Source organism: Rhineura floridana, chromosome 4, assembly GCF_030035675.1.
Source record: "Rhineura floridana isolate rRhiFlo1 chromosome 4, rRhiFlo1.hap2, whole genome shotgun sequence".
Classification (NCBI taxonomy): domain Eukaryota; kingdom Metazoa; phylum Chordata; class Lepidosauria; order Squamata; family Rhineuridae; genus Rhineura; species Rhineura floridana.
The window spans coordinates 92,387,988-92,415,704 of NC_084483.1; the positions used below are offsets into that span (position 1 = coordinate 92,387,988).

The 27,717-nt window shown below is 44.7% G+C and overlaps 1 protein-coding gene across 1 annotated transcript in view; it reads left to right on the forward strand.

Annotated features, from left to right (window-relative positions):
• The first annotated feature begins 21,611 nt into the window (after positions 1-21,611).
• Positions 21,612-27,717, forward strand: part of RFX6 (regulatory factor X6) — a 78,356-nt gene continuing 72,250 nt past the window's right edge. The window contains exons 1-2 of the mRNA XM_061626306.1: positions 21,612-21,996; positions 22,107-22,203. Of these exons, the coding sequence (XP_061482290.1) occupies positions 21,685-21,996; positions 22,107-22,203 (409 nt within the window). The 5' untranslated portion in view covers positions 21,612-21,684. The remainder of the gene's footprint in view (positions 21,997-22,106; positions 22,204-27,717) is intronic.

Here is a 27,717-nt window from a genome sequence, read left to right on the forward strand (position 1 = left end):
CTACAACAGAGGCAAGGGGGGATAAATTGTCCTAGAAGTCTCATCAGATAAGAGAGTGGGCAGTGCAGTTTGGCTGGCTAGCTGCTACAGGCTGGGAAAATTGCTTTTACAAAAATTGTCTTTAGCACCTTCAATTTAACACTGTCAGTAGTCTGTCTGTTTCAGCCCAGTATCAAACAACAGTGAAAAGATTAGATGCATACAGACTAAACTGCAACATAAAACTGTTGCATTCTCAAGTGGTAAGAATTCTGATTTCTTATATTTCCACACTTCACCCAATGAAGAGCTAAACAGGATGCATTTGGTACATTGTGTTTCAACCCTTGTGCTTTGTTTTCCCATTTCCCTAATTCTCTGAGATTTATAATCTCTATTCCTGGTTTTGTTTTGATGTACAATTGCTCCTAATCCTCCATAGAACTAATGGGGTTTTTTTAATGCTCCAAACCTATATTGCCTGCATACTATTTAACTGTCCCTCAGAAATATCAGAAACTGTAGCTTGGTAAGATAATGAGAATGAGATCAGCTGAATAGCCCCCCTCCTTAGTCATCACATGATTGATCTGATGTGTTGGGAGGGGGCAATTTACATCCCATTAAGACATGGGGCCCCAGCACTGGCTCTGCTTTACTTTTCTTTTTACCACTGCCAAAAATCAGTGGTGTCTTGGGGCAGGGGAATTGGAGTTGGTGGTGGATCACCCCCCTCCCCAACCAGGGGTTTGTCACCCTTGCTGCATATACACAGTATAGGATTTGTTAAGAGGAGTTCTGAAGGCAGGAGTGCTTGCTTAAATGAATAAGCAAACAATTTTTGACAAAGTAAATGCATTCATATTAATGTGGGGGCTTTGCCCAGAAGCTAGATTATTATATGGTGTCTAAAAAGGCGATTCAAGAGACAATTCCTCTTCTTGTTCAGTGTTCAAAGAAAAGAATATTCGTGTGGAGGAAATCTTACTGGGAAAAGTATAAAGCTTTGCCTCGTTCATTTTGCACCAGCTTCTTTAATACTATGTGCTTATCCTTTTAATATCTAGCTTCTCTTTCTTTCATGAAAATTCAGAGCCAGCTATTCAAACAGATACACAGATTCTGGCCACATGGCCATCAACCTATCTATTAGTGGTTGATGTCTCTGATATTCCAACTTGATGGGAGTTGGGAGTCCAATAACATCTAGAGGGCAACAGGTTCCCCATACCTGCCTTAGAGACATCAGCCACTAATGGGTAGGTCCATGGCCAGGTAGTCAGAATCTGTGTGTCTGGGGTTTGGAGGTAACCTTCAGGTTTAGCTGCAGGAGTGGAACAGTGTATTAAGATGCTGTAAACAGAATGACCTGTCAAAGAATACTGGAAGTTGGGGGATGGAGGCTGCAATCCAATACTATTAACTTGGGAGAAAACCTCATTGAAACGTACTGTTTTTATAACCATATCAGATTATCTATTCTGTACTTCCATTTCTGTAACGTATTTTGCTTTTATTTCATTGTTAGTCTGTGTTGCCTGCAATTTTGGACACTGCCTGGATGCATTTTTACAGTATATGAGTTTATGCTATAGAAATTAATATAATAATGATGATCAAGATGCAAGTCTCTGGCTAAAGTCATGGCTAGAGGGGCATATTCAAGGAAAGGGAATGGAGAAGTCCAGGCATATAGTGCAACATGGAATCAGAAAAGTGTAGGAAAATGCACCATCACCACGTATATAATTATCTACACTCCTCTGTAGAAGGCAAGACAGTAGAGCTACACCAGATTATAGATACAAGGATTGTGCCAAGCTGAAAAAATTGCCTTGTAAGAGCACTTGAGAGGGGGGAGAAAGGATGAGAACTGGGAAACATGGAAACATGGAAACACTAACATTTAGTGGTACTGTCTGGATTCTAAGAAATGAGCAAGTGAACAGGACAGTTCTAGGGAATGCAGCTCCTGTGCAAAACAACCAAAGAGAATTCACAGTCAGACAAACTAATATCATTCATCAAGTGACAAAGATAAGGCTTAATATGGTTTGCCTCCATCAGTGGTACCTTCATTCCTTTAATGAACACTGCATCTTATGGCTGATCAGTTATGTTGCCATTCAACGCAATTAAATTGTCTTGCCATTGTCACTGTTGTGAATTGGGGGACATGATGCTAGTCATAGTCTGACTCTGAACACTTTCCACAAATGCACTGTGCTCAGTGATTGTGTGTGTGTAAGAGAGAGTGTATGTGTGTGACAGAGAGAGAGAAAGGGAGAAGTTTGTGTTCATAAGGAGGGGCAGTGGTGAAATGTTTGTGTGTGGTCACTCATGAATTAATCCAGGCACTATCCAAGAGTGCTGCTAAAAACAGGGCCACCACATGTGTACTCTACCAACATCTCACAACTCCAGCAGATACTACAGGGGAACAAAAGAATTTTAGGGAAATTAAGAATTGGCTACATCCCCCTTTTCTGTCTTCACCTTTATCAAATACTAAGGACAATCTATACATACATTTAATGCATAATTACAACTGCAACAGCCATTGTTTTACTCCAATATCACTAGTGCAAAGTGACGAATAAATTCATTCTTCATCAGATTTATTTTGTTCACGTGAGTCTCTATGATCATCCTCATCTCTTGCCACACTAACTGATGTTATTCCTTTGCCTTGGGAACTACAGAGCAGCACTTCCTAACAGGGACTTAATATTGCAAATGGGTCATTCATCAGATATCACAAAGGGTCATTGGTAACCTTTTTTAAAAACACATTGGATTTTCCATAGAAAGGGGAAATCCAGATTGAAGGGAGGGTGGAAATACAGGCTGGTATTTTGATGCCAAAAACTTGCATGCACCAGGAGCACTCCTCCCATAATAAACACTCAGAATCCAATGCCCCCTTTCCAATATCAAATGCTACATGCTGCCTTTAACAGAATCCACAGTTTTCAAAACTTGCCAAATGATTGTGGTGGGGCACTTTTCTTTTACTTAGTAACTGGTAAGAGCTGGAAAACTTGCTTTGGCTTGTGGCAGCAAGCCTGGTTGTTTTAAATAGAATTATACGGTTTAGATAAGGAAATCCTTGGGCCTTCACATTGAAAATGAAAGTTGACAGAATAAACACAAAATATAATTGGTGCATGATTGGCTGTTATTTATGGAAACAACAATAAATTGATGTGATGACTAATCTTATGTGTTTGGATTCCCCCCCCCCATCAGAGAAAGCATATAAACAGGCAATTTGATTCAGGGGTGTTTGTGCATTTAAACTTTGTGTGCGATTGTGTCCATCTGCTAGGGATCCATTTTTGTTTGGCTTTAGGACAGTACCTGTATAAGTGCAAAGCTGAGGCAGGATTCCCTGTAGATGGGTTCTAAGCAATGTAAAACATAGAAGGTGCCATCTGCTCATAGGTAGGAATGGTACTGGCTGACAGTTCTGTCTGCTCGCATTGTTCCAGTCTTTACTTTTCTCAAGCTAGAGTAGAAGGACTGCAAGAGTCCATATTAACAAACTCTACAGTGGCTGAATCTCTGTGTTTTGTTCTCAACACACCTGATGTTTCAGTTTATTAGTACTATTTCAGTTTATGCATGTGTGGTTTTTAACATTTACAGAAAACAGAATCTCAAAGCAGTGTAATACAAGGGGTGAAATGTGGCATAGGAGTTTATAAGTGGTTTCCTGCAACAAAATGTTGCAGTGTATCCCCCACCTCCTAACAGGAACCAATATCTTATAGGAGATTTGTACAAGTGATTGAAGTTCACCATTGGGAGTGACTGGGTCGGAGATCTCAGGAACGGTGATTGAGAAAATGACACCTTTTAAAGGCTCCCATCCTCCCAAAATTTCCCCACTGTGCTATATATGGTGCCATGGAGCTCAAGGTTCAAGACTTGTTTAATGCTTTATTGCTATATATCAGGGTGAGATTTCTGGAGAGTGGCAAGGGGGACGGTTGCCAAAGCTCCCCCGGGGCCTTCCACCACTGCCTCCCCTGGGCAGCCTCTGTGGCCTGCACAGCTGTGCCCTCTGTAGCCACCACCCCTAGCTTTGGGTAGCCCGCTGGCTGGCCCAGCAGTCTTTGCTAGTGCCTCCTGCCCCCGCCATCATGCCACCAGCTACTTATTTCTGGTGATACATGAGTCAAAATCAGGGGGGCATGCCAGAAATTTCTCCCTCAACTATCCCCATCTTCCCTCTCACTTCACACCTCTGTCTTCTGTAGGAAAGTGTCAAGGTCCAGGAGGAAAATCTGAAACTCCTCCTCTTTGCAGGGCTGATCCAATCACTAGACAAAGTGAGGAGACTGCCTCAAGTGGCAAAAGCTGGAGGACACTGGAGGCAGCCCAAATCTGTTTTTTTTCCACAGGGGAGATTGTCCTTTATCCCCATAATTAGCCTGCTGCCCTCTGGTGCAATGGAGGCATCTACCCCATGTCCTGCACTGAAAATTCAGCTGTCAGTCCAATTCTGCACATGGAAAGGAGGGGGGATACCATCCTGTCCTTCATCCCAGACAGAAAAATGTCTTGGGCCAGCCCTACTTCTTTGTGACTCTTGCTTCACAACTTCTCAGACCCTTCTCAGATGAGAGGCTCTCTCTCTCTCTCTCTCTCTCTCTGTGTGTGTGTGTGTGTGTGAGAGAGAGAGAGAGAGAGAGAGAGAGAGAGAGGTGCCTGGTGCCTGGTGGGACTGGTGGAGTGGAAGGCAGGGAGCCCAACTGTAGGCGGAGCCAGAGCCAATGACAGACAGAGCCAAAACCAATGACCAGGCACAGCCAACTAATTCTAGCTTTATCTCTGTCCTCCTCCCTACTAGTTCTACCAGGCCAAGACTGAGACTAAGGAGGAGAAACTGACCACCAGGACCATCCCCTGGGCTGGTTGTAAGTAAGAAGGCAGGCTCGTGGGGGCTGGCTGAGGGCAGAACGGCCTTGGCAGGGCAGACCTAGTTGCCCTAATGGGCCAGCCACCTCTGGAAAGAGAGAGAGAGAGAGAGACCAACCCTCCTTCCTTGTCATGAGTTGTGCCGGGCTTGGCAGGGAGGGAGGGAAATGACATTGACCCTTCTCTGTATGAGAACTCAGGGCAGAAGAAAGGCACACTGTCATGAAGGGTGTGACACACATGCATGAGTGGTCCTCTTCTTCACATTTTACAGGTTTTTCACCCTTTGGGGGCACTTCACATACATGCGATTCTGTATATATTAGGTCTCTCCTTGACAAAAAGAAACCTTTGACTTTTTTGTGTGGGGGGGTACTGTTTTATTTACAAACAAATTGGCATGGGGCTGCCAGTTTTGTAGTTGGAAACATTGATTTCTCAGGGCTGCATCCTGCCCTTACTCCAAGGAGGTACCAGCAGTACAATATGGGTTGCCCATTTGGTTTTCACAGCAACCCTGGAAGATAATTTAACCTGAACGTTTTCTATTCAACTGACGTGTTTCATGGCTGAGTAGGGTATATGAAGAAGGGGGAGGGAAGGGGCAAAAGGGAGGTGATGGGAGGAAGGAGGAGGAGAAGGACAGGTTTGATCAATTGCATGCTTATTGAGTTCAATGGGATTTACTCCCACACAATCATGCTTAAGATAGGTAAAACTGACCATGAGGAGGGGAAGGACAGGGAGAGGGAGGGAGGGGCAAAGGAAGAGGGAGGGAAGGAGCAAGTGGGAGGGGATAGGAGGGAGGAGAAGGGAGGGTGGCTTTAAACATTTGCATGCTTTTTAAGTTCAATGGAATTTATTTCTGTGCAATCATGTTTAGGATAGGTGAAACTGACCTGAGGGAGGGGCAGAGGGGAGGAAGAGGGGGAGGAGAGGAGATTGGGTGGGTGGGCACTGGGCAGAGGGGAAGCCCCTTTCCTTTCCGAAAGGAAAACATTGTGAACAGTATCATTGCTTTTCAGCATTTCCCCCACCTTTTTATTCTACAGCAGGCACATGTAGCCTCCCACCCAAATTTAAACCAAAGCTATCCCTGGCCACATCCACATCCACACAGCAGACCTTTATTTCACTTTAGACAATCATGGCCTCTACCAAAGAATCCTGGGAAGTCTATCTAGGCCAGGATGCTCTTCAAGATGCATTTGATGGTCCTGCTTCCCATGGTCATCTTCTAAGTGGAGGTAGCAAAGACTGAATTTGGGATCTTGTGCATGCGCAGCATGGACTCTACCAGTGACCTAGGGCCTCGCTCCCAAACTAGGTCTTAATGAGCTGAACAATACTGTGACAAGGCCAAGACAGATCTTCCAATTCTGTCATCTTAACATAGCACTATTTGCCTACAGCAGGAGTGGGGAATATCAGGCCCAGGGACTTCCAGGACTCTCTCTTCTGATCTTTGAGACTCTTTCTAGAGCATGCCTCTTCCCCATGCAACTATCCTCACTGACCCCTCCTCAGCTGTTCTTTTCTAGCTGGAATGTGTCCTTTAACAATAATGATGCTTCTTTCTTCCCTGGATGAAGGGTAGAGAGATGGGATGTGTATAGAAAAGCCTTTGATTTTTTGCATGGCTGGAACACAGCCTACTCTACAGGGAGAAGAGTCACATCCATCGCTCCACTTACTCTTGCATCTGACCCCACCCACATTTTTCTCTGGCTCTGCCCATCACTGGCATGCGGCCCCCAAAAGGTTGCCCATGAGGAAATGTGGCCCTCAAGCTGAAAAAAAAATCCCCACCACTATTCTATAGGAAGCAAAATATCAGAAGCCATCCAGTCTAGGAGTAGGTACCATAAGGTCTATGTTCTTTTGCCTCGGGTGGACCTTCTGCATTGGAAAAAAAAAGTACAATATTTGATGGACCAAAAAAAGATGAAGCAGAAGCAGGCATTCGGTTTGGTTGGAGGACTGTGGATGCTGCAGCAGGTAGCAGACTTCACAGACTGATTTCTAATGCAAAGAAAGGAGTTCCACTGGGTTCATACTGTGACTTGAAGCTTTGCCATCTGTTCTTTTGATCACATTATGGCTTCCGTCTTGTCACACTCATGACTGTTTACATCAATTCTTACTGCTCTCACTGGGAATCAAATTTTTATTTGGTTCCCAACCGTGGAAGAAAATAGCAATGCAGCAGGCCTGTACGTGGAGTCCAATCAAGTTCTAAGTTAAAACATGGGGTCATTACAGACATGACAATAAATGGCAGGGCACAGGAAATGTGTGTCAGTTGTGCATCTTACCCTTTTTGTCACCTTTGTAACGGCTCTAAACTTCTTGTAATGCTAGCCATGGAATACCAACCAATGCTTTGCTTCTATATATATATATATATATATTTGTTTTGTTTTAGAGATCTATAAACCATAGGTCTTGCATTGCTATCTAGTCAGGGTAATCAGTGCATCAGTCATTTAAATAAAAAAAGCAAAAACCAAAAAGCAGTGAGACATCTTTGTCAAAGTGCATCCTTCATGTAATGCTCAGGATTTTTAAAGCATCAGGAGGTGAAAGGCAGGCTTCTGCAGTTTTAGTCATAAACTGGATAGGCACAAGACATGTTGCCCACTGGTTGTGCTCTTTGCTGCCGGTGCTCCCTCCTCCTCCTCTCTCTCTCCACCCCTGCTAGCAGCACCTCTCCCCTTCTCTGCTTCTCTTTGAGAAAAGGCCAAGGGGATCACTCCTCAGAGTGAAGCTTTCTGGGTGAGGTGGCTGGGACAGCACCTGTGCCACTGCCGCTTTAGGAACATAGCAAGCTGCTTGCTTTATTACTGAGTCAGACCACTGGTCCATCTTGTTCAGTATTGTCTACATTGACTGCCAGCAGCTCTCTCGAGGGTTTCAGGCAGGGTTCTCTCCTAGCCCTACCTGAGAATGCTGGGGATTGAACTTGGGACCTTCTGCATGCAAGGCAGATGCTCTACCAACCACTGAGCTATGGCCCTTCCGCTGCTTTGCTGTTTAAATCAAGTCAAAAGTCACTTTAAAAATACTTTTCTCTTAGCTAGGTTTAAAAAGAACATCAAGCCACCATGGGAAAGTACTGGCCACCTTGGCCAGAATGCCTCACTCCAGAGGACTCCCACACACACACACCTTGGCCCTTCCTCAGACGAAGGCAGGGCAAACAAATCAACCGTAACTGTGCAATCTGAATTGGCTGGTATGAGATTGAATCCCACTCAAAGGTACGCACCCTATGTCAGTTGTCTTTTTCTTTTCATTGTCATGCCAGAAGACCTTTAATTAGGGCAACCCAAAGGTGAAATAAAACTTCAAAATGTGTGTAGAAGTGGGAATTTCAGTGAGAGTTTTCTCAGTCAGCAGCAGAGGTTGGGCTATTCGGATGAATGGGCCTGTGCCCCACCGACCATCAGTCTACTCTCAATGAGCCTCCACTTGCCTGCCTTTTTAGTTGCAACCAGTCAAGGGGTGGCTTTGTCTGTCATTGGATCCAGGGGTGTAGTCATCCAGGGTCTCAGGGGGTCTTAGACCCCTTACTTTTTTGGGAGCAGGGTCCCAGCAGGGTCCCTATGTCTCCAGCATCCTATGAGACAATCAGCATGAAAGGGCGTGTGTTAGCCACTGAGAAGGGTCTCTTAACATACTTCCTTGTCCTTTCCTGCTGATTGGAGCCAATCAGAGTGAAAGGAGGTGAGTTAGCAACAGAGAATACTCTTCTCAGAAGCTAACACTCTCTCCTTTCATGCTTATTGGCTCCTAGGGATGTCTGTTTTTGTGAGAGAAGATATTAACACGGATCTCATTCTCAACCCAGCAGCAAAAAAAAACTAAAAAAGAGGTGGGCATGGCTGTGATTATCATGAAGGGACTGCACTTCTGAATTTGCCACTACACTACTGGTTGGATCTGGCTTCATCTACCGTTGGTCTCCCTGCCTTCTGCCCTATCAGTCCCAATAGGCACCAGTCACCATTGTCAACAAGCTACACCAGACCAGATGCCCCCTCCATCCAAGATGCCCCCTCCATCCAAATGGAAAAATACCAAGCCCTGTTCTCTTTCCCATCCAGTCACCCTGGCTATAATAAAAGGTGTCTGTTCCATAGATCCATGAAACTGTGAAACAAAATTCCCTTTAAAGGACCTGCTTTGCTACCGAGAAAATGTTCACAGAAAACAGAAACACTGAAGGATCTTCATAACATACCTAAGATTCTGAATTCACAGAGCAATTAGGAAAACAAGTTGTCCGTTGCAAGTACACCACCTCACATCGTCTGTTGAATAGAAAAACACAGCAAAAGTTTTTGTAGTGTTTTCAAAACACATCCTAGACAGGGCAGGTGGTGCTTTAGAAGAGTTTGTGGAGTTCAAATGCAATAGACAAGCTGAAGCTGGTTATTGCTATGAGACCAGCATAACAAATGTAAGTGTGTGGAGGAAAGCAGGGAGGGAGGTGGAAAAGTATGCAAATTTCTGTCTCCTCCCCCTACCCCATGTGTAGACCAGCATCTTTGTCACATCTAACATGAAGCTATGTTTTCAACACACACACACATCAATCCCCAAACAGGTGATAAACTTTGGTTTGATTGCTGCAATCTTGTATCTTCCATTTGTCAGGATTGGGTTGGAACACACCATAATATGCTCCAGCATTTTTTATGCAAAAATAGCACCATCTAGGGTAACTAACTAATACATTTTCTTCTTTATTTATGTGATACTTGATTTAGGAATCCAAATATTCCCATTTAGGGAACACACCTTGCAAATCCCCCTGTCGTTAGTCCAGGAAAAATCAGGCATGAGCGATACTAATTTTCCTGGACTTTTAACAGAAGAATCAGAAACCTGTAGCCAGTGTTCTGGCTGATTGATTCCAAGGCATGCAGTCCTGTCTCTTCAGATATATGATCCGTGAACTATAAGAGAATTTCTTGGGCCTCTCTGCACCATCTCACCAGGGCCAGCCATTTTGCTGTCTAAGGCAAAAGACTAGATGGCACCCAACCCCCATTCCATATTCAGAAGTTGTCCAGACTAGCAGTTAAATCTGACTTCAACACTGTCAAAGGGACTAAATCCACCAATGTATTTGAGGACAGCAAGGAACTTAAGAGTGCCCAGGTCAGGCTGCATGGCACTCCCAGCTCTGCTTCCCAAAGAGGGGAACCTTTGGCAGCCATGGGTGGGGCATGACTTAGAAGGATCAGCCAAGAGGATGCCACTGCTGCTGCCCCCATATGTAATCCAGCATCTGCAGTCCAGCATCTGCACTGGTACATGTATTTTTGGACACTGAACTAAATGGTCTTATGATTCCCCCATCCCTATCCCAGTCTTTAGTTTAGATTGCAACATGTATTATTTTACTTACTTCAAAATGTGGTACATCACCACATTGACAGGAAGAAATGACCCACCATTTATTGCTTATCTCCTCTGACTCATCTAGAGTTGTAAGTCTAGACTTTCAGAATGGAAGGTTTGACTCCCAGGAAACTCTGGATTTGGTGGCCTCTTAAGGAAAGGCCAGCCAGATCAGATCTAAGTACAGATGGGGGAGAACTTTGGTTTGGTTTAAATTTTAATACAATATGAACCTACCTTATTTGCACTTGCTCAAACAATAGGCAAACTGAAACACAACTATCCTTTGAAAATTCACACTTCTCCAAATTTTATGATGCACCTCTTCAAAAATGTGTACGAAAATGCATTATATTAGGGGAAATTGCATGATATGTATATTAGGAGCAATACACACTAAAATGCTGATGAATTTTCGCGAGGACTTTTTAAAATTCACATACTGGCGTGCAACTGTGGCAAATGAACAACTGAAAAAATGAGAAACAGACAAATCAAAATTGACAGATGTCTCCATGCATAGATTGAAAGCCCATCTAGTCCAGCATTCTGTTCCCACAATGGCCTACCAGCTTTAGACATTGTAGCAGAACTGTGGAAACCTCTTTGAAATGGGTTACCTCCATGTTGCTGCTGTAATAGTTAGAGTGCAATCCTATGGGTTTATCTGGGAGGAAAAACCCATTGTGTTCAACGAGGTTTACTCCCTGGTAAGAGTGCATAGGATTGCAGCCTTAAAGGCCCACCACCATATGGGTGGGCCAATCATGGATTGGAGGAGACCTTCAAGTGGTAAGGACCCGTGTGCTTCACTCCGCCAGTTTGGTGGCAGGCATTTACACAGTACAGAAGCACCATGGAATGAATCTACAAAACATTAACTGCCACGCTACAGCCATCTGCTATACTGAAGAAAAGGCCTGCTGAGGTTCCAGTGAAAATCTCGCCCTTTTCAGGTTGAGGAAAAGGGACCGGGCGACTTGGCTACAGAGTGTTTGAAGTCTGGAAGCAGAGTGACTATTCCACTTGCAGCTTTCAAATGTTTTTAGATGTTAGCAATGCTTTCAAATGTTTTAAATGTTTTTATTTAAAATTTTATTTTTTAACTATATATAGTTTTGCTGCTTTGTTTGGCGCCTTGGGGCTTCTTTGGCAGGAACAAGGATATGTCACCACAAGGATTTGTCACTGCACAGCAGAAGCTTCTTCCACACTCCCCGTGTGCACCCCTAAATCTGCTCAGGATTTCCCCCTAACACTCCAGAGCAGATTGGAGGATGGCGAGGGCCGCATTCAGGGGGAGAAAGGGGGAGGAAAGCCAATTGTGCATGTGGAAGTTCTTCTGCTTGAGCAATTATTTAGTTGAATACTACCCAATGTATTTTAATATAAGGTGTTCAAAGAAGTTTTCATTTTAAAACAAAAGCCTGACAATCTTTTTTATATTTTCTTATGATTCTTTCTCACCCCCTCAAAATTGAAGGCTGACATTTATCTTTATTCTAAATTAATATTTAATCTATGAAACACTGATGTGAATGAATAATTTCAAGGTTAGTTTCATGCATAACAATCAACTGGAAGTTTATGTTGTAAATTAGAAATAAAATATTTGGGTTTTGACATCTTTCCCACACCCTCTCCCCAAAAAGCTATTTTTTTCTGTGTTTCTACAATGCAGTGAAGCTAATCATATTGGCTTTTAATAAACCTGGGCTTAATATTCACTGAAAGCCTTGAATTCAATAAACTTAAATGGTTCTTACATTAATCTAGTAAGAGTTTTGAACGTGGCCTGTCTAAAAATGTAAATGTACTGCCTTCAAGACAATTCTGCCTTATGGCAATCCTATGAATAGGGTTTTCATGAGGCTGAGAGGCAGTGAATGGCCCAAGGTCACCCGGTGAGCTTCATGGCTATGTGGGGATTTGAACCCTGGTCTCCCAGGTCGTAGTCCAACACCTTAACCACTACACTACACTGGCTCTGTCTAGGGGTTATAAAAATAAATATAAAGCAGGGGTAGATATTGCTACTGTCAAAATCCAAGTACAAGAAAGGCATAGGTTTCCCAATGTTCTTTGCTGTTTCCTGATGTTGGGATGCTGTCTTCCTATTGCTATCCAGGCCTTACAACTCTGGGGGAGATATGGAACCATGAAGTTATTCTGCCTATCTTTGTATGGATGTCCAGCCTCATATTCTCCTGGAATGTGCATTCAAGGACCACCAGATGAGCTACACAATGTTATATTATAGTTCATTTCTATGCTGTCTTTTGAGCAAAAAGACCCCCCAGGTGGCTTACAAAGAATAAGCACAAATACAAAATACAAGAAAAGCAAAGAAATCAGAAGATCCAGGTATTGGTCATCTCCTGGTGCATTGGGGAGAGTGAATTGCATATCATCTGGTGCTACTCTGGACGGAAAGAGGGATAGCTGAGACGATGCTGCTTGATTCATCTTTCCATCACTGAGGGCTTCTTAGCTGCGGACTGGCTTTTGGTTGTTCTGTTGCTGACTGTGAGTGTGTATGTGGTGAGTGTTTGTCTAATGTTTGTTGTATGCTGTAAGTGTGTGTGGACGTTTTATTATGTGCTTGGGAGAGAGGAATTATAATCAGGAGGAACGTGCGGGGGCCTCAATAGGCGTAGTGACGGGTAAAGGGAGATATCACGCTGTGTGGAAGACAGGCCAGGTGAGGGAAACGCGGCCCAGACAACTGACGGCTGTCCCGTGTTCCGGTCCTCCACACACCCACAGGTATGTGGGATGTCCTATCAGCCAGCTCTCTGATCTCCGGATGCTGCTTTTTAATGCCAGATCGGTACATAATAAGACCGCCCTCATCCATGACTTAATTGTGGATGAGGCAGCCGATCTGGCATGCATAACTGAGACCTGGGTGGGAGAGCGGGGAGGTGTTGGTCTCTCTCAGCTATGCCCACCTGGATACTCAGTGCAGCATCACGGTAGATCTGAGGGCCGGGGAGGGGGGATTGCTGTGGTCTATAGGAGTTCCATCCCCCTCTTCAAGCACCATGTCCACGTAACTACGGGCCTTGAGTGTTTGCACCTCGAGTTGGGCCAGAGGGACAGATTGGGGATTCTGTTAGTGTACCGCCCACCCCGCTGCCTAACAGACTCCCTGACTAAGCTGACGGAGGTGGTCTCGGAGGTTTTGCTGAGGTCCCTCAGACTGTTGGTTCTGGGTGATGTCAACATCCATGCCGAGGCCACCTTATCCGGGGCGGCTCAGGACTTCATGGTCTCCATGACGACCATGGGGCTGTCCCAATATACCACCGGCCCAACTCATGTGGCAGGTCACACTCTGGACCTGATTTTTGTTACGGGACATGATGATAATAATCTGTGTATAGGGAGCCTTACATCAACTCCCTTGTCATGGACAGATCACTGCTTGTTGAGGTTTAGACTCACAACGACTCTCCCCCACTGCAAGGGTGGGGGACCTATAAAGATGGTCCGCCCCCGGAGGCTGCTGGATCCTGATGGTTTTCAAAAAGCCCTGGGGAATTTTCCGGCTGATAAGGCTGGTGCTCATGTTGACGCCCTGGTCGATCTGTGGAATGCGGAGATGACCCGGGCAGCTGACATGATCGCACCTGTGCACCCTCTCCTTTGTAGAGCTCATACAGCTCCATGGTATACTCCGGAGCTGAGGGCGATGAAACAATGTAGGAGACGGCTTGAGTGCAGATGGAGACGGACTCCTGACGAATGCAACTTTGCACTGGTGAGTGCTTATAATAACACGTACTTTGGGGCGGTAAGGGCAGCAAAGAAACAACATATCACTGTCTCTATTCAAGCCTCTATTTCCCGTCCAGCGGAGCTGTTTCAAACCGTCAGAGGGCTCTTATATTCTGGCCCTAAGGATGTGATGGAATCTTCTAAAGCTCGATGTGACGAATTTGCAAAGCACTTCCAGAATAAGATCTCTTGCATTCGCCAAGACTTAGACTCCAAAGTTATAGCAGTGGAATCAACTGAGGTCTCTGTGATGCGTCCTTCCCTGGCTCTCCCTGTCAGGTTCCTACCTGCTCGTGGTTACTGCCTGTCTCTAGGCACCACCAGGGACTCCACCAGTCCGGACCGCACTCTCTTATGGTTTACCTATCCGCTCTAACACAGATCTCAACAGATCCCCGTGCTAGGCAACCACCAGTAACGTCCCAATACTAGTATTCCCAGAGACTCTGAATACTGGTATTGTTATTCTCTTCACCGCTGCCACCATTTGTTACAGTTCCCCTTCAGTCACGTCACTGCAGTCCCAGCCACTTGCCTGGAAAGTCCATCGGCCAGTACATTGTCCTTGCCTTTTATGAACTGGAAGTCCACTTGATAGTCCTGTAGGGCCCAGGACTGCAGCATAGTGTTATGGTTTTTCATAGTCTGCAACCATAACAAGGCCCGATGATCCGTAGTCACTGTGAATCTTCGTCCCCACACGTATGGGTGCAACTTGTTCAGTCCCCACACGACCGCTAGGCACTCCTTCTGGACCGACGAATAGTTTTTCTCCCTCGGCGTCAGCTTGCGACTCAGGTATGCCACTGGATGTCTGGTGCCTTCTCTCTCCTGTAGCAAGACGACTCCCAGTGCCAGGTCCGACGCATCTGTAGCCACGATGAATGGTTTCTCATAGTCTGGTGCTATTAATATGGGTTCTTGGCACAAGGCTTGCTTCAGTAGATCAAAAGCCTTCTGACATTCATCCGTCCATACCACACGCTCAGAACACTTCTTCTTTGTTAATTCATGCAAGGGGGTTGCTATTTCCCCAAAATTTCTCACAAACTTCCTATAAAATCCAGCCACACCCAGAAATGCCCTTACTTGTTTTTTGGTTAAGGGGATCGGCCATGCTTGTATTGCCTCCACCTTGCTCCATAAGGGGGTGATTTTCCCACTCCCCACCTTATGTCCTAAATAGATTACTTCCTTTAGTCCAAACTGGCATTTCTTAGCTTTTATTGTGAGGCCTGCTTTTCTTAAGGCCTCCAATACTGTTGTCAGGTGTTGGACATGCTCAGGCACCGACTTGCTAAAAATGGCCACATCATCGATATAGGCCACTGCAAAATCTGACATGCCTCGCAACACAGTATTGATTAGCCTCTGAAATGAACTTGGTGAGTTCCTTTGTCCCATGGGTAAGGTCACAAACTCATATAACCCATCTGGTGTACTGAAGGCAGTTTTGGCTCTGGATTGCTCATCTAGTTCCATTTGCCAAAATCCTTTACAGAGATCTAGTGTAGAGATAATGGTTGCTGCCCCCAATAGCTCTAACATTGCGTCTACCCTAGGCATAGGATACGCATCTGGGACAGTAATTTTATTGATTAGCCGATAATCAATGCAAAACCTTGTCGTTCCATCTTTTTTCGGAACCAGGACAATACTTGAGGCCCAGGGACTGATGGATTCCCTGATCACTCCTAATTCCAGCATATCTTCCACCTCCTTTTTGATCTCATTCAAAACTTTCCCATTCACACGGTACGAAACAGATCTGATTGGGGCATGATCTCCAGTATCAATGGAATGTCTGGCTATACTGGTTCGGCCAGGTTTGTTGCTAAAGAGATTCCTATAGGTTTTCAAAACTCTCAGAATCTCTTCTTTTACTTCCTCCTTTACCTCCTCTGACCATTCCACTTGATCTATCCCTCCTTTGTCTTTGCTTTCCTGTACCAAATCTGGAAGTTCAGGCCCACTTCCCTCAGGGAATAAGGTAACTTGCAACACCTGTGCATCCCTGGTATGGTAAGGCTTCAACATATTTACATGAACCACTTTGCTTTTGTTTAATTGGTCTGTGGTGATTACATATGTCACTGTGTCAAGCCTTTCTCTGATGGTATATGGTCCTTCCCAGTTAGCCTGTAATTTGTCATGTTTCCTGGGTATGAACGCCATAACCATATCTCCCACATCATACACACGTTCTCTGGCTGTTCTGTCATACCAGTAACTTTGCTTCTCCTGTGCATGACTCAAATTCTCTTTCACTATTTCCATCATTGATGTTAATTTATTGCGGAATTCCAATACAAAATCTACTACAGAAGTTTTGTACTCTCCCAGAGTTCCTTCCCATGAATTTTTTAGCAGTTCCAAAGGTCCCCTCACTTTTCTAGTGAACATGAGTTCAAAGGGTGAGAAGCCTGTTGACTCTTGAGGGACTTCTCTGTATGCAAACAAGAAGCATCCCATCATGCCCTTCAAAACTCCATTAAATCTGGTTCTGTATTTGCTAGGTACTATCAATTGCTTCTCTGGTTCACATTCATCCTTTCTCTCAGCAGGCATCCACAATCTATATAAAATCCCATTCTCATACACAACTTGATTCCTCAGTTTGTCAGTGAAAGGAATCTGTTGGGTCAGAGCTTGTTCCTTTATCTGCTTCAAACTTATATCTTTATGCAGCTCTTCCCTGAATTGCTCTGCTTCTTTCCCAGAGACCACTTGATACAGTCTGTCTCCTTCAGCAGGCCTGCTAGTGGTTGCTATGGTGACCTGAGGCTGGCTAACAGATTCCACCCTGTTTGTTTCAGCCCCCCTTAATATGGCTTCTTTTTCTCTGCCAATTTGCTGTCTGGTCACTACATAGATCTTTCCTTGGGCGCCCATTACATCCCTTCCCAGTATTACTGGTTCTTGTTGCTGGGCATTAATGCCTACTTTATATTGGCCCTCTCGGCCTCTCCAAGTCATTTCCACCAGGGCCACAGGCAAACTTTCTGGTTGACCCCTCACTCCTTGGATAGTCACAGTTTCCTGAGGTAATATTACCTCAGATTTTATTAAATCTGGCCTCAGTAATGTCTGAGCGGCACCACTATCAAGCAATGCCCAATAATTTGCCCCTTGTACACTCACTTCCTCTCTCAGACTTGAATCAAGGTCTGTTACTTCTGTCCAGTTTATCTGGCAAAACTGAACCTTTTTTGCTGTTTCTAAAGCCTTGGGCTCTGTTTTCACTGCCCTTGTCTGAGCAGGATTACTACTGGGGTTGGCAACCTCACATTGAAAACGTAGGTGCCCTGGTCTACCACATTTGTAGCATAATTTCTCCTCACTTTTAGGGTACACAGATCCACTCTGGGGTGTCCTGTGCCCTTCAGGTTTTAATGGAGGACTCACTCGCTGTGGTACCACATCCTTTCTGCCAGCATTATATGGTCTGGGTTTAAACTCTCTTGATGTTTTCCCCACCCAGCCAGTTCTATTGGAGGCGAAGTGATCCGCCATCTCTGCGGCCTCCTGCACAGATGTAGGGGAACAGTCTTTGACCAGGAGCCTTACTTCTGGTGGTAACTGATGGTATAATTGATCCAGTATCATGAGGCTTTTCACCTCTTCCACTGACTGAGCTTTGGCACTACTCATCCACTTTCCAAATATATCCATCAACTTTGCTCCCAGTTCCACAAAATACCTCCCTGTCTGTATCTGGCAATTTCTGAAAAGCTTTCTAAAATAATCAGGCCCCAGTCTGAATCTTTTAAACAGTGCTTCTTTGAATTCAGCATAGGTGATGGGCCTGTCCGAGGGGAAATATTGGTATACCTCAGCCAATTCCCCTTTAATCAGGTTTGATAAATACTGCATGTATTTATCTTCAGGTAGCCCCCACAACTGAGCTGCTTTTTCAAAGGTGCTGAGGTAAATTTGAGGATCTTGACCAGGCTCATAGACAGCAAAGTCCTTTGGAGTAATTTTTATTTTTGCTCCATCTCTGTCCTTTCTTGTTTCATCAGAATGAAACTTCTCTCTTTCAAATTTTAACTTTTCTACTTGTAATTCGGCATCCACTGCTCGTTGCTTCTCCTTCTCCTCAAACCCCATTCTCATTCTCTCAGTTTCCATCTTCAACTTCTCAGCTTCCATCCTCAATCTCTCAGCTTCCAACTCTCGCTGTTTATCTTTTTCCTCAGCCTCAAAGACCCGCTGCTTTTCTTTCTCATCAGCCTCCCTCCTCAATCTCTCAGCTTCCATCCTCAATCTCTCAGCTTCCAACTCCCTCTGCTTGTCTTTTTCCTCAGCCTCCCATCTTAACTTCTCTCTCAAGTACTCTATATAAGCGGGATTGCTTAAATATCCTTCTGGGGTCTCTTCCCTGACAGGTTGTTTTTGCTGGGCAGTTGCAAATCCTATAAGTGCTACCCTCAATTCATCTACCCCTTTACCCTCGTGAGGTAAATTGAATGTTACGCACTTCTCCACCAGCTCCTCTCTTTTCATTTTTATATATTCAGCCATGGTGTTTGAGTTCACTCACTCTTTGCCACACACTCTTTGCCAGTCACTCTCACAAGAAATCTTGTTTTGTTATTTCTGTTTGCCACACCACTGTATCTGGATTCTCTGTTGTTCGTATCCCACCGCTACTGACACCACATGTGATGCGTCCTTCCCTGGCTCTCCCTGTCAGGTTCCTACCTGCTCGTGGTTACTGCCTGTCTCTAGGCACCACCAGGGACTCCACCAGTCTGGACCGCACTCACTTCTGGTTTACCTATCCACTCTAGCACAGATCTCAACAGATCCCCCTGCTAGGCAACCACCAGTAACGTCCCAATACTAGTATTCCCAGAGACTCTGAATACTGGTATTGTTATTCTCTTCACCGCTGCCACCATTTGTTACAGTTCCCCTTCAGCCTTGGTCATTACCTTACCCTCCCTTCTGGTCTGTGAAACCCCAGCCAAGGATCAGGCCTTTGGTAAACCAAATTAAGTATTTATTACAGATAACAAAGCTAACAAGATTAACAAGATTTCTTCTTAAGGCACATAAGCATATGGTTTTACTCAATACTAATCCGAACTCTACCCCCCTCCTTCTCCACTCTCTCCTGGCAAACAACTCTCTCAAACCCCACCAAGCAATCCACTCTTTCTCTTCTCCCCCCCAGATTCCACTCTCACTCTTCCTTTTATACATTCAGCCATTTTAAACACTCAGCCAATCATCTCACATTCTACTGCCCATTCACTCCCCCTCTTTCACTCCACTTACCATGTATCTTCTAAACAACCAACACTTACCATATATACATTAATATAGGAACATCACAGTCTCCGGAGCACAGTCTGGTCATATTTTGTTGGATGAGTTTCAATTGGTACAGCTTGAGGACGTTGACAAGGTGCTTGGACTGGTGCGTGCAACCACTTCTGTGTTAGATCCTTGCCCCTCCTGGCTAATAAAAGCTAGCAGGGTGGGCACTGCCGGTTGGGCCAGGGAAGTGATTAATGCCTCACTAGGTGAGGGAGTGGTCCCGCACTGCCTTAAGGCGGCGGTGGTGAGACCGCTTTTGAAGAAATCTTCCCTGGACCCAGATAATTTGAATAACTATAGGCCGGTAGCAAATGTGCCATTCCTGGGCAAGATTCTGGAGAGGGTGGTTGCATCCCAGCTCCAGGCACTCTTGGATGAAACCGATTATCTGGATCCATTTCAATCGGGTTTCAGGCCCGGTTTTGGTACGGAGACAGCCTTGGTCACCCTGTATGATGACCTGTGTCGAGAGAAAGACAGAGGGAGTGTAACTCTGTTGATTCTCCTTGATCTCTCAGCGGCTTTTGATACCATCGACCATGGTATCCTTCTGGAGAGGCTTGCGGATTTGGGAGTTGGAGGTACTGCCTGGCAGTGGTTCCGCTCCTATCTGGCAGGCCGTCTCCAGAAAATAGTGCTTGGGGAGCATTACTCGATACCCTGGGCGCTCCAATATGGAGTCCCACAGGGATCAGTTCTGTCCCCCATGCTCTTTAACAGCTTACCTGAGGAGATACGCCTGGCGCCTACGGTACTTTCTTTTAGGCGCCAGGTTAAGACCTGGCTATACTCCCAGGCATTTTAATGTTTTTACGTTTAATTTTGTTAGTTAACTTGCTGCTATGTGTTATTGATTTTATTATATTATTGTATTTTAATCCAGTTTTGTACACCGCCCAGAGAGCTACTAGCTATGGGCGGTCTAGAAATGAAACGAAATAAATAAAATAAATAAAATAAATTTAACATCTATATGAAGCCGCTGGGTACGGTCATCAGGAGTTTTGGAGTACGTTCTCATCAGTATGCTGATGATACGCAGCTCTACTTCTCCTTTTCATCTTCTTCAGGTGAGGCTGTCAAGGTCCTAAACCGATGCTTGGCCACGATAATGGACTGGATGAGAGCGAACAAAGTGAAGCTCAATCCAGACAAGACTGAGATGCTGTTAGTAAATGGATCCCCTGACCAGTTGGATGTTCGACCTGTTCTGGATGAGGTTACACTCCCCCTGAAGGAGCAGGTGCGTAGCTTGGGAGTCCTTTTGGACCTGTCCTTGTCACTTGAGGCACAGGTGACCTCGGTGGCACGGAGTGCTTTTTACCAACTTAGGCTGGTGGCCCAGCTACGCCCGTATCTGGACAGGGAACATCTTACCTCAGTTATCCATGCTCTGGTAACCTCAAGATTGGACTACTGCAACGCACTATACATGGGGCTGCCCTTGAAGACGGTTCGGAAACTGCAGCTTGTGCAGAATGCAGCGGCCAGAGTAATAACCAGGTCCAAGCGGTCGGAACATGTGACACCAATTCTGGCCGGCTTGCACTGGCTGCCTATATGCATGAGCTGTAGTTTCCAAACCGTCTTCAAGGGCTGCCCCACGTAGAGTGCATTGCAGTAGTCTAATTTATTCAGAAGGAAGTCCCACTGGACTCAATGGGACTTATTCCCAGGTAAATTGGTAAAGGATCAGAGCATTAGTATATCAGTAAGACACACATGGTCTGGGAGGTGTAACAAAATAATTATTTCCTAGTGACTTTTGAAAACAAAGCAGCCATTGTTTAACTGCAGCTGGGTAAGATTTCTTCAATTTGGAGGGGAATTAAAATATCAAAGGTATGACATGTTGGTGCTAGGAGCAAATAAACTATCCTCAGCACCTTGGCATGAGTTTCCTACTCTGTTTGCTGTCTGAGAGATATATCAGAGTGCCATACAGTTCAAAATGACCAGACACTTGGTCATCATGTCTGAATGCTGAAGATGACAGACAGCTGCAGAGACAATTTGCTATAAAATGAAGCTGAAACTGAAATGAGGAAGATGGGTTGGGGAACCACTGAAACAGCCACAAGTTGTAGATCTGCAGAGCAGAAGCAAACAGTAAATGTCATGTATATAGCATCAACAGGCCCACATGACAGGAAGTACGTGCTACAGGCATTTTGGCCACATGTCTTGGATGCAACTGGCAAAATGTATGTATTATTCCCCAGCAAGAGAAGCAGCTGAAGTTTCCATCTGGTGTTTAATAAAGGAGCCATGGCATTTATGAGCTACGTGCGAGGAAAGGGTTATACCACCACCACCTCCCATCCTATCAATGGCTTGCATCCTAAAGGGCTGTTACTAATCTTTCTGGGACTTGCAGTGTTTGTGTCTTCTTGCCTTGCAGCAGTCTCTTTCTACTATGTTACTGCACTAAAATCCGAGCTAGCCATGCTGAACAGCAAGCTGAACTGCAGAGTCCAGGCAAGGACATCATTTCCACTGTCCTTGGGGTCTTTGGAAAAGAGCAAAGAGGCCAGCCCCTTCCTTCCCCACTTGAAGGTATCAGAAGCTGCTCCTAGTCAGGTAAGTTTTAGGGCTCTCTGAGAACCGGCTTGCCTTTGGGGGATATTAAAGGGACAGGAAAAAGCTAGAGACACAACCCTAATTTTGACTTTGTGCATCTGTTGTTGCAGGGAGTTGCTTCTGGACCACATCGAAGTAGTGAAGAGGTAATGTGGAGTGGAGACAAACACAGGGGGAAAAGGTCTCCCCAGCACACAGGTGAAGCAGGTAAGTGAGAGATTTGAACAGAGAAGACCAGAAGAATGTGCTGAGAATTGTGAAAGTCAGAGATGGCATGTATAGGGAACTAAACTTGCTGTTGCCACGATTGTGCCATGGAGCCAAAAATCTGGTTAATTATAATGTTACTGTGAAAAAGTATACATTTGTACTTATTTTTTCTGGGAGCAGCACACCTATGGTCTATACCGGGGGCTGAGTGGCTGATCTAGCCACACACTCTCTCTCCAGGCCGCACCCTCGCCCACTCTGATCTCTCCCTTCCTTGAGTGGTTTTGCCTGGCTACAGTATGCACTTGAGCTGTGATAATGCCACTTGCTTGCCCGACTGCCTTGATCTCCACACATGGAGAAGGGTGTGTGTGTGTGAACCTCTTTTGTGTGACTGGAGTGGAACCTAATGTATTAAGGTAAGAGTTGCATCTTTTGCTCCCTCCACCTTTGCCGCTGGCCCTCCCCACGCATGCCCTCCCAAAGATTGCCGGGAGGAAATGCAGCCCTTGGGCTGAAAAATGTGCCCCATCATTTATATGTTTAATTATGTTTAGGTATTTTTGGTATAATTTTTAAGTTTAATATATGTTTTTAAATTGTATATTGGATGTTATATGTTGTGAACCACCCAGAGAGCTTCGGCTATGGGGCGATATAGAAATATAATTAATAAATAAAATAAATAAATTTAAGAAACAATAAAATTTGTTCTTTCAAACAGAAACAGCAAAGAAAGGAATACAGCATTAAACATTGCCACCTACTGGTGATGTTTTCCTTCAGAATAGCACAGTGAATCCAATGCATGTCTACTCAGAAATAAATCCCATTAGGCTCAATGAAGCTTAATCCAGGTAAATGTGTGTAGGGTTACAGCCTAAGCAATCCACTTTCTATAACAGAATGTATTTTCAAAGTAGGACAATTGCCTGCAAAGTAGGAGAAGGGAAAGGCACAGTAGGCCAGAGTTTCTAGAGATACATTGATCATGAAATGGAAATGGATTGCCTTCAGGTCGATTTCAACTTATGGCGACCCTATGAATACGGTTGTCATGGTAAGTGATATTCAGAGGTGGTTTACCATTGCCTTCCTCTGAGGCTGACAGGCAGTGACTGGCCCAAGGTCACCCAGTGAGCTTCATGGCTGTGTGAGGATTTGAACCCTGGTCTCCCAGGTCGTAGTCCAACACCTTAACCACTACACCACACTGGCTGTCACATTGATCATGGTAGTGGCATTTTGTCCTTGAGCCCAATTCCTTATTCTCAGTAATAATTCCCTGAGAGATTGAACTGGTACTGCCATAAGGGCAAAGCTTTGGGGTCAGTCATCAGACTCAGAAAGGACCCCAAATGCAGCAAGGTTGGCTCACCACATTTTGCAGTAAGTGAAGCAGTACATCGAAAGAGCCCCCCTCCTCACCTGTAGAAGACCATTGTCCAAAACACCTAACTGCCCCAGCAGACTTAGCTGTCCTTTAATTTCCAAAATGATCGTGGTTGTGGGGAACAGGCTCAAAAACAGCATATTTATTTATTTATTTATTTATTTATTTTATTTGTTAAATTTTTATACTGCCCCACTAGCATAGCTCTCTGGGCGGTGTACAACAAGAATGCAAATACATAACAATAAAATTCCATAATATAATACAACAAAAACATAAATCAAAATAATAAATCAAAATCAATTACAGCAAACTTAAGAACTAAACTAAAATTAGATTAAAATGCCTTAGAAAAGAGGAAGGTTTTAACTTGGCGCCGAAAAGATAGCAATGTCGCATACTCTTTGACATGCTGAGACCAGATCCCCTTGCCCAGGGCTGGGGAACCTGATCTGGTCAGTGGGCCTTATCCTTATTCCCCATACCTCTTGTGGGCAAAATTTGACAGTGGGTGTAGCCGCTCATCTGCCAATCACCCAACATCACAATGTATGCTTTAATTTGGATTTCTGCATCGAGCAGGGGGTTGGACCCGATGGCCTTATAGGCCCCTTCCAACTCTACTACTCTGTGATTTAAAGTGTTGATCATAGAACTTCAAAGCACCGCACAGAGCTTTGAAAGAGCCCTGCTCAGTGCCTTGAAGTGCTACTGATCAGCAGGCTTGAAGTGACCATCTCTCAGCTGAGGGGTCAGCCTGCTTTCCAGGACACTTGGCCACGCAGCCAGCCCAGCCACATCTCTGCCTGCTTCACATCTGATATCATATATGGCATCAGACGTGGAGCCAAGTGGGCAGGGTGTTGGGTGAATGGCCTTGGGAGCCAAATGGATTCGCGCCGGGCCAAATTTGACTTTCAGGCAGGAGATTCCCCAACCCTGTCCTTGCCCCAAAGGTCACCTTAGGGATGAAGAGGTTGTGCCCTCCCTTTGCACCAGAAATGACCATGAATGGGGGTGGAAAGAGAGACTGAGCTCAGAGTCAACAAGGAGAAGGCAGGCAGGCAAAGGAATATAACAATTCCTTCTCTGTCTGTCTCTGTCTCTGTCTCTGTCTCTGTCTGTCTGTCTGTCTCTCTCTCTCTCCTTGCCTCCATAATTCCTTGCTGGTTCCCACATATACCATGTGTATGAAAGGCTCTAACAAAGATGATCAAATCAAGTACATATTAATTCTGGTAGGAAGGGCAGAATATTTGCCACCCTGGGCTCCTGCTGGGAGGAAGGGCGGGATATAAATCAAATAATAAATAAATACATAATAAATACATAATGCATGCAAGAGTGAAGTGCAAAGGAGAAAGGCTTCTTGAAAATAGGGAGGGTTATAAAAAAATTGTAATAAGCAGTAATATGGATAGCAGGGTGTGATTTATCCTGGGGTTCTTAAGAGAGTTCTAACCTTTTTCTGCACCTTAGCATCCCCTGGAAGACAAAATTAGCTGGGCATCTAAGAGACCAGTGTGATGTATTGGTTAGAGTGCCAGACTAGGACCTAGAACAGCATGGTTCAAATCCTAGTCATCCATGAAGTTCAATAGGTGACCTCAGGTCAGTCGGTCGCTTATCCTATCCTACCTCACAGGGTTGTTGTGGGGATAAAATGGGGAGGGGGAGAAGCATGTACGCCACCTTGAGCTTCTTGGAAGGTAAGGTGGATTTAAACATGACTAAATAAATGAATGTCACTATGGATTAGCTCAATGGATTATCAGTTGCCACCACCTACTCAGTTTAGAGCAGTAGGACTCTACAGAAGCTTGGCTGAAAGGTCCAAGGCAGGGATGTGGGTTAAAATACCCAAGGTTTTTCAGAATCTTAAAGGGATCAAACCACACCAGCTGTATTTGAACCAAACAATTCGATTTATTAACAAAATATACAAAGCATGGGATTGCAGTCAATTTCAATAAGCAAGAAAATGGGTGTTCTAACTTCTGAACGTGCCTGAACTACTAACATAGGCAGGCTCCTCCTCTTACAGGCTACAGCACTGCAAGACTGAGCCTGGAATCAGCTGTCATCCCTTTCTACTCTCCTGGCAGGTGAAGCACCAGCTTCATGGAACTTCTTCAGGACTTGACTAAGCATTTATAGATCTTTGCCTGTGAAATTGACACAGTGGCCCACAATGCATCAGGATGTTGGCAGGCAGCAATATAAAGGTCAACCTTGACTGCCCATTCAGGAAGGAAGGGAGAGAAAGGATGGCAGGAAGGGACACTGGGGCCTTGGGGTGCAACAAAAGGCCAAACTTATAATAATTTTAGGCGTATTGTATAATGTAACACTAAAGTCCCAACTGATTGTGACACAAGAGGGCACCTCTGTCCTCATCCTCTGCCATGACACAAAATTCATGAAGAAGCTTCCGCACAGGTCTCATTGAAATGAACCAAAGCTTAATGAGAGCACCAGGAGGCAAAACAATATGGCTGCCTTGGCAGTGCATTTTGGTGCCATTAAAGAGTAGGAGGAAGACATATTGGGCCCATGGGTCACAATTCATTGGAAAGTGCTGGTGCAGAAGCCTCATAGAATAGAATACCCTTAATGGAATCCACACTCTGTTCCTAAACACACTTACTAGGAAATTCACAAATTGCTGAAAATGTGGAGAATTGAATTTAAGATGGGGAAAAATGAGAATCTGAGTGAACTGAAATTGACAGATTCTTCCATCCCCACTTGTGAGTGAACAGAATGAAGAATGCTGCAGCACCATAACCACTGCTGACAGGAGTGAGATCTGCACTGGCTGTTGATTTGTTACTGGACCAAATTCAAGGTGTTACTATTAGTATCATTGGCAATCACTCGTGGCCAAGTAAGATTGTCTTCCAGGGTAAGGTCTTTAACAGTGGGTCCGTAAGTGACTGTGGAGGCCAATTCTGGATCCACACAGCCTCCCACAGTGAGGACATAGGTTTCCAGATGGAAGATGGTCACAATGAGGATTTGCTTCACGTGCCTTCTACTTAGCTCGTTTGTCCCTTTCGCCCTGTACTCATGCTTCTTCAAAGTCCATAGCACCTTTGATAATGGCCAACCTCCAATTGGGATGCTCATGGACCAAGGCTTCCTAGTTCTTGATGCTCATGTTACATTTTTTTAGATTAGCTTTGAGAACATCTTTAAACCTCTTTTGCTGTCCACTGATATTATGTTTTCCATCCTTAAGTTGGGAGTAAAGTAGCTGCTTTGGAAGACGGGTGATCAGGCACTCAAACAACATGGCCGGTCCAGCGAAGTTGATGTTGGAGGATCATTGTTCCAACACTGCTGGTCTTTGCTTCTTCCAATACGCTAACATTAGTCCGCCTATCTTCCTAAGTAATTTGCAGAATTTTCCGGAGGCAGCGTTGGTGGAATCTTTCAAGAAGTTGGGAGTGGCGTTTATAGATGGTCCATGTTTCACAGGCGTACAGTAAGGTCAGTAGTACAATGGCTTTGTAAATAAGCATTTTGGTCTCCCTGCGAATATCCCAATCCTGGAACACTCTATGCTTCATTCGGGAGAATGTGGCACTCGCAGAGCTCAGACAATGCTGAATTTCAGCATCGATGTCAGCTTTTACAGAGAGATGGCTGCCAAGATAAGAAAAGTGATCGACATTCTCCAGCGTCACACCATTAAGCTGGATTGATGGCACTACAGAGGTATATAAAGCGCTCAACCACTTGGGGCCAGTTTTACTTGAAGGATAGAAACCTTACTCCAAATAAATACATTTTGGTAGGCAGTTTTGACAAAGGTACACATTTTTGCAAGCCATTTCACATCACTTCATGCCTTTTTGCATGTTACTTTCACTCATGTATTCATTTTTATGCACACTTTCCGTTAATATATGCATTTTTGTAAATGTTTAGTTGGCGAACTGCATCCCAAAATTCTAATAAACGCAAATTTTGAAGGATGGCTGTGTTTCAGTTCTCATATTGTTTCAGAAAGTGTGAATTTGATAGATGTGGCTTGAAATGTGAACTGAATTGAAATTCTCACCCATCCCTGCTTGCTAGCAGTCCATCTTCCAGGAAGCATAGCTCATGGTCCC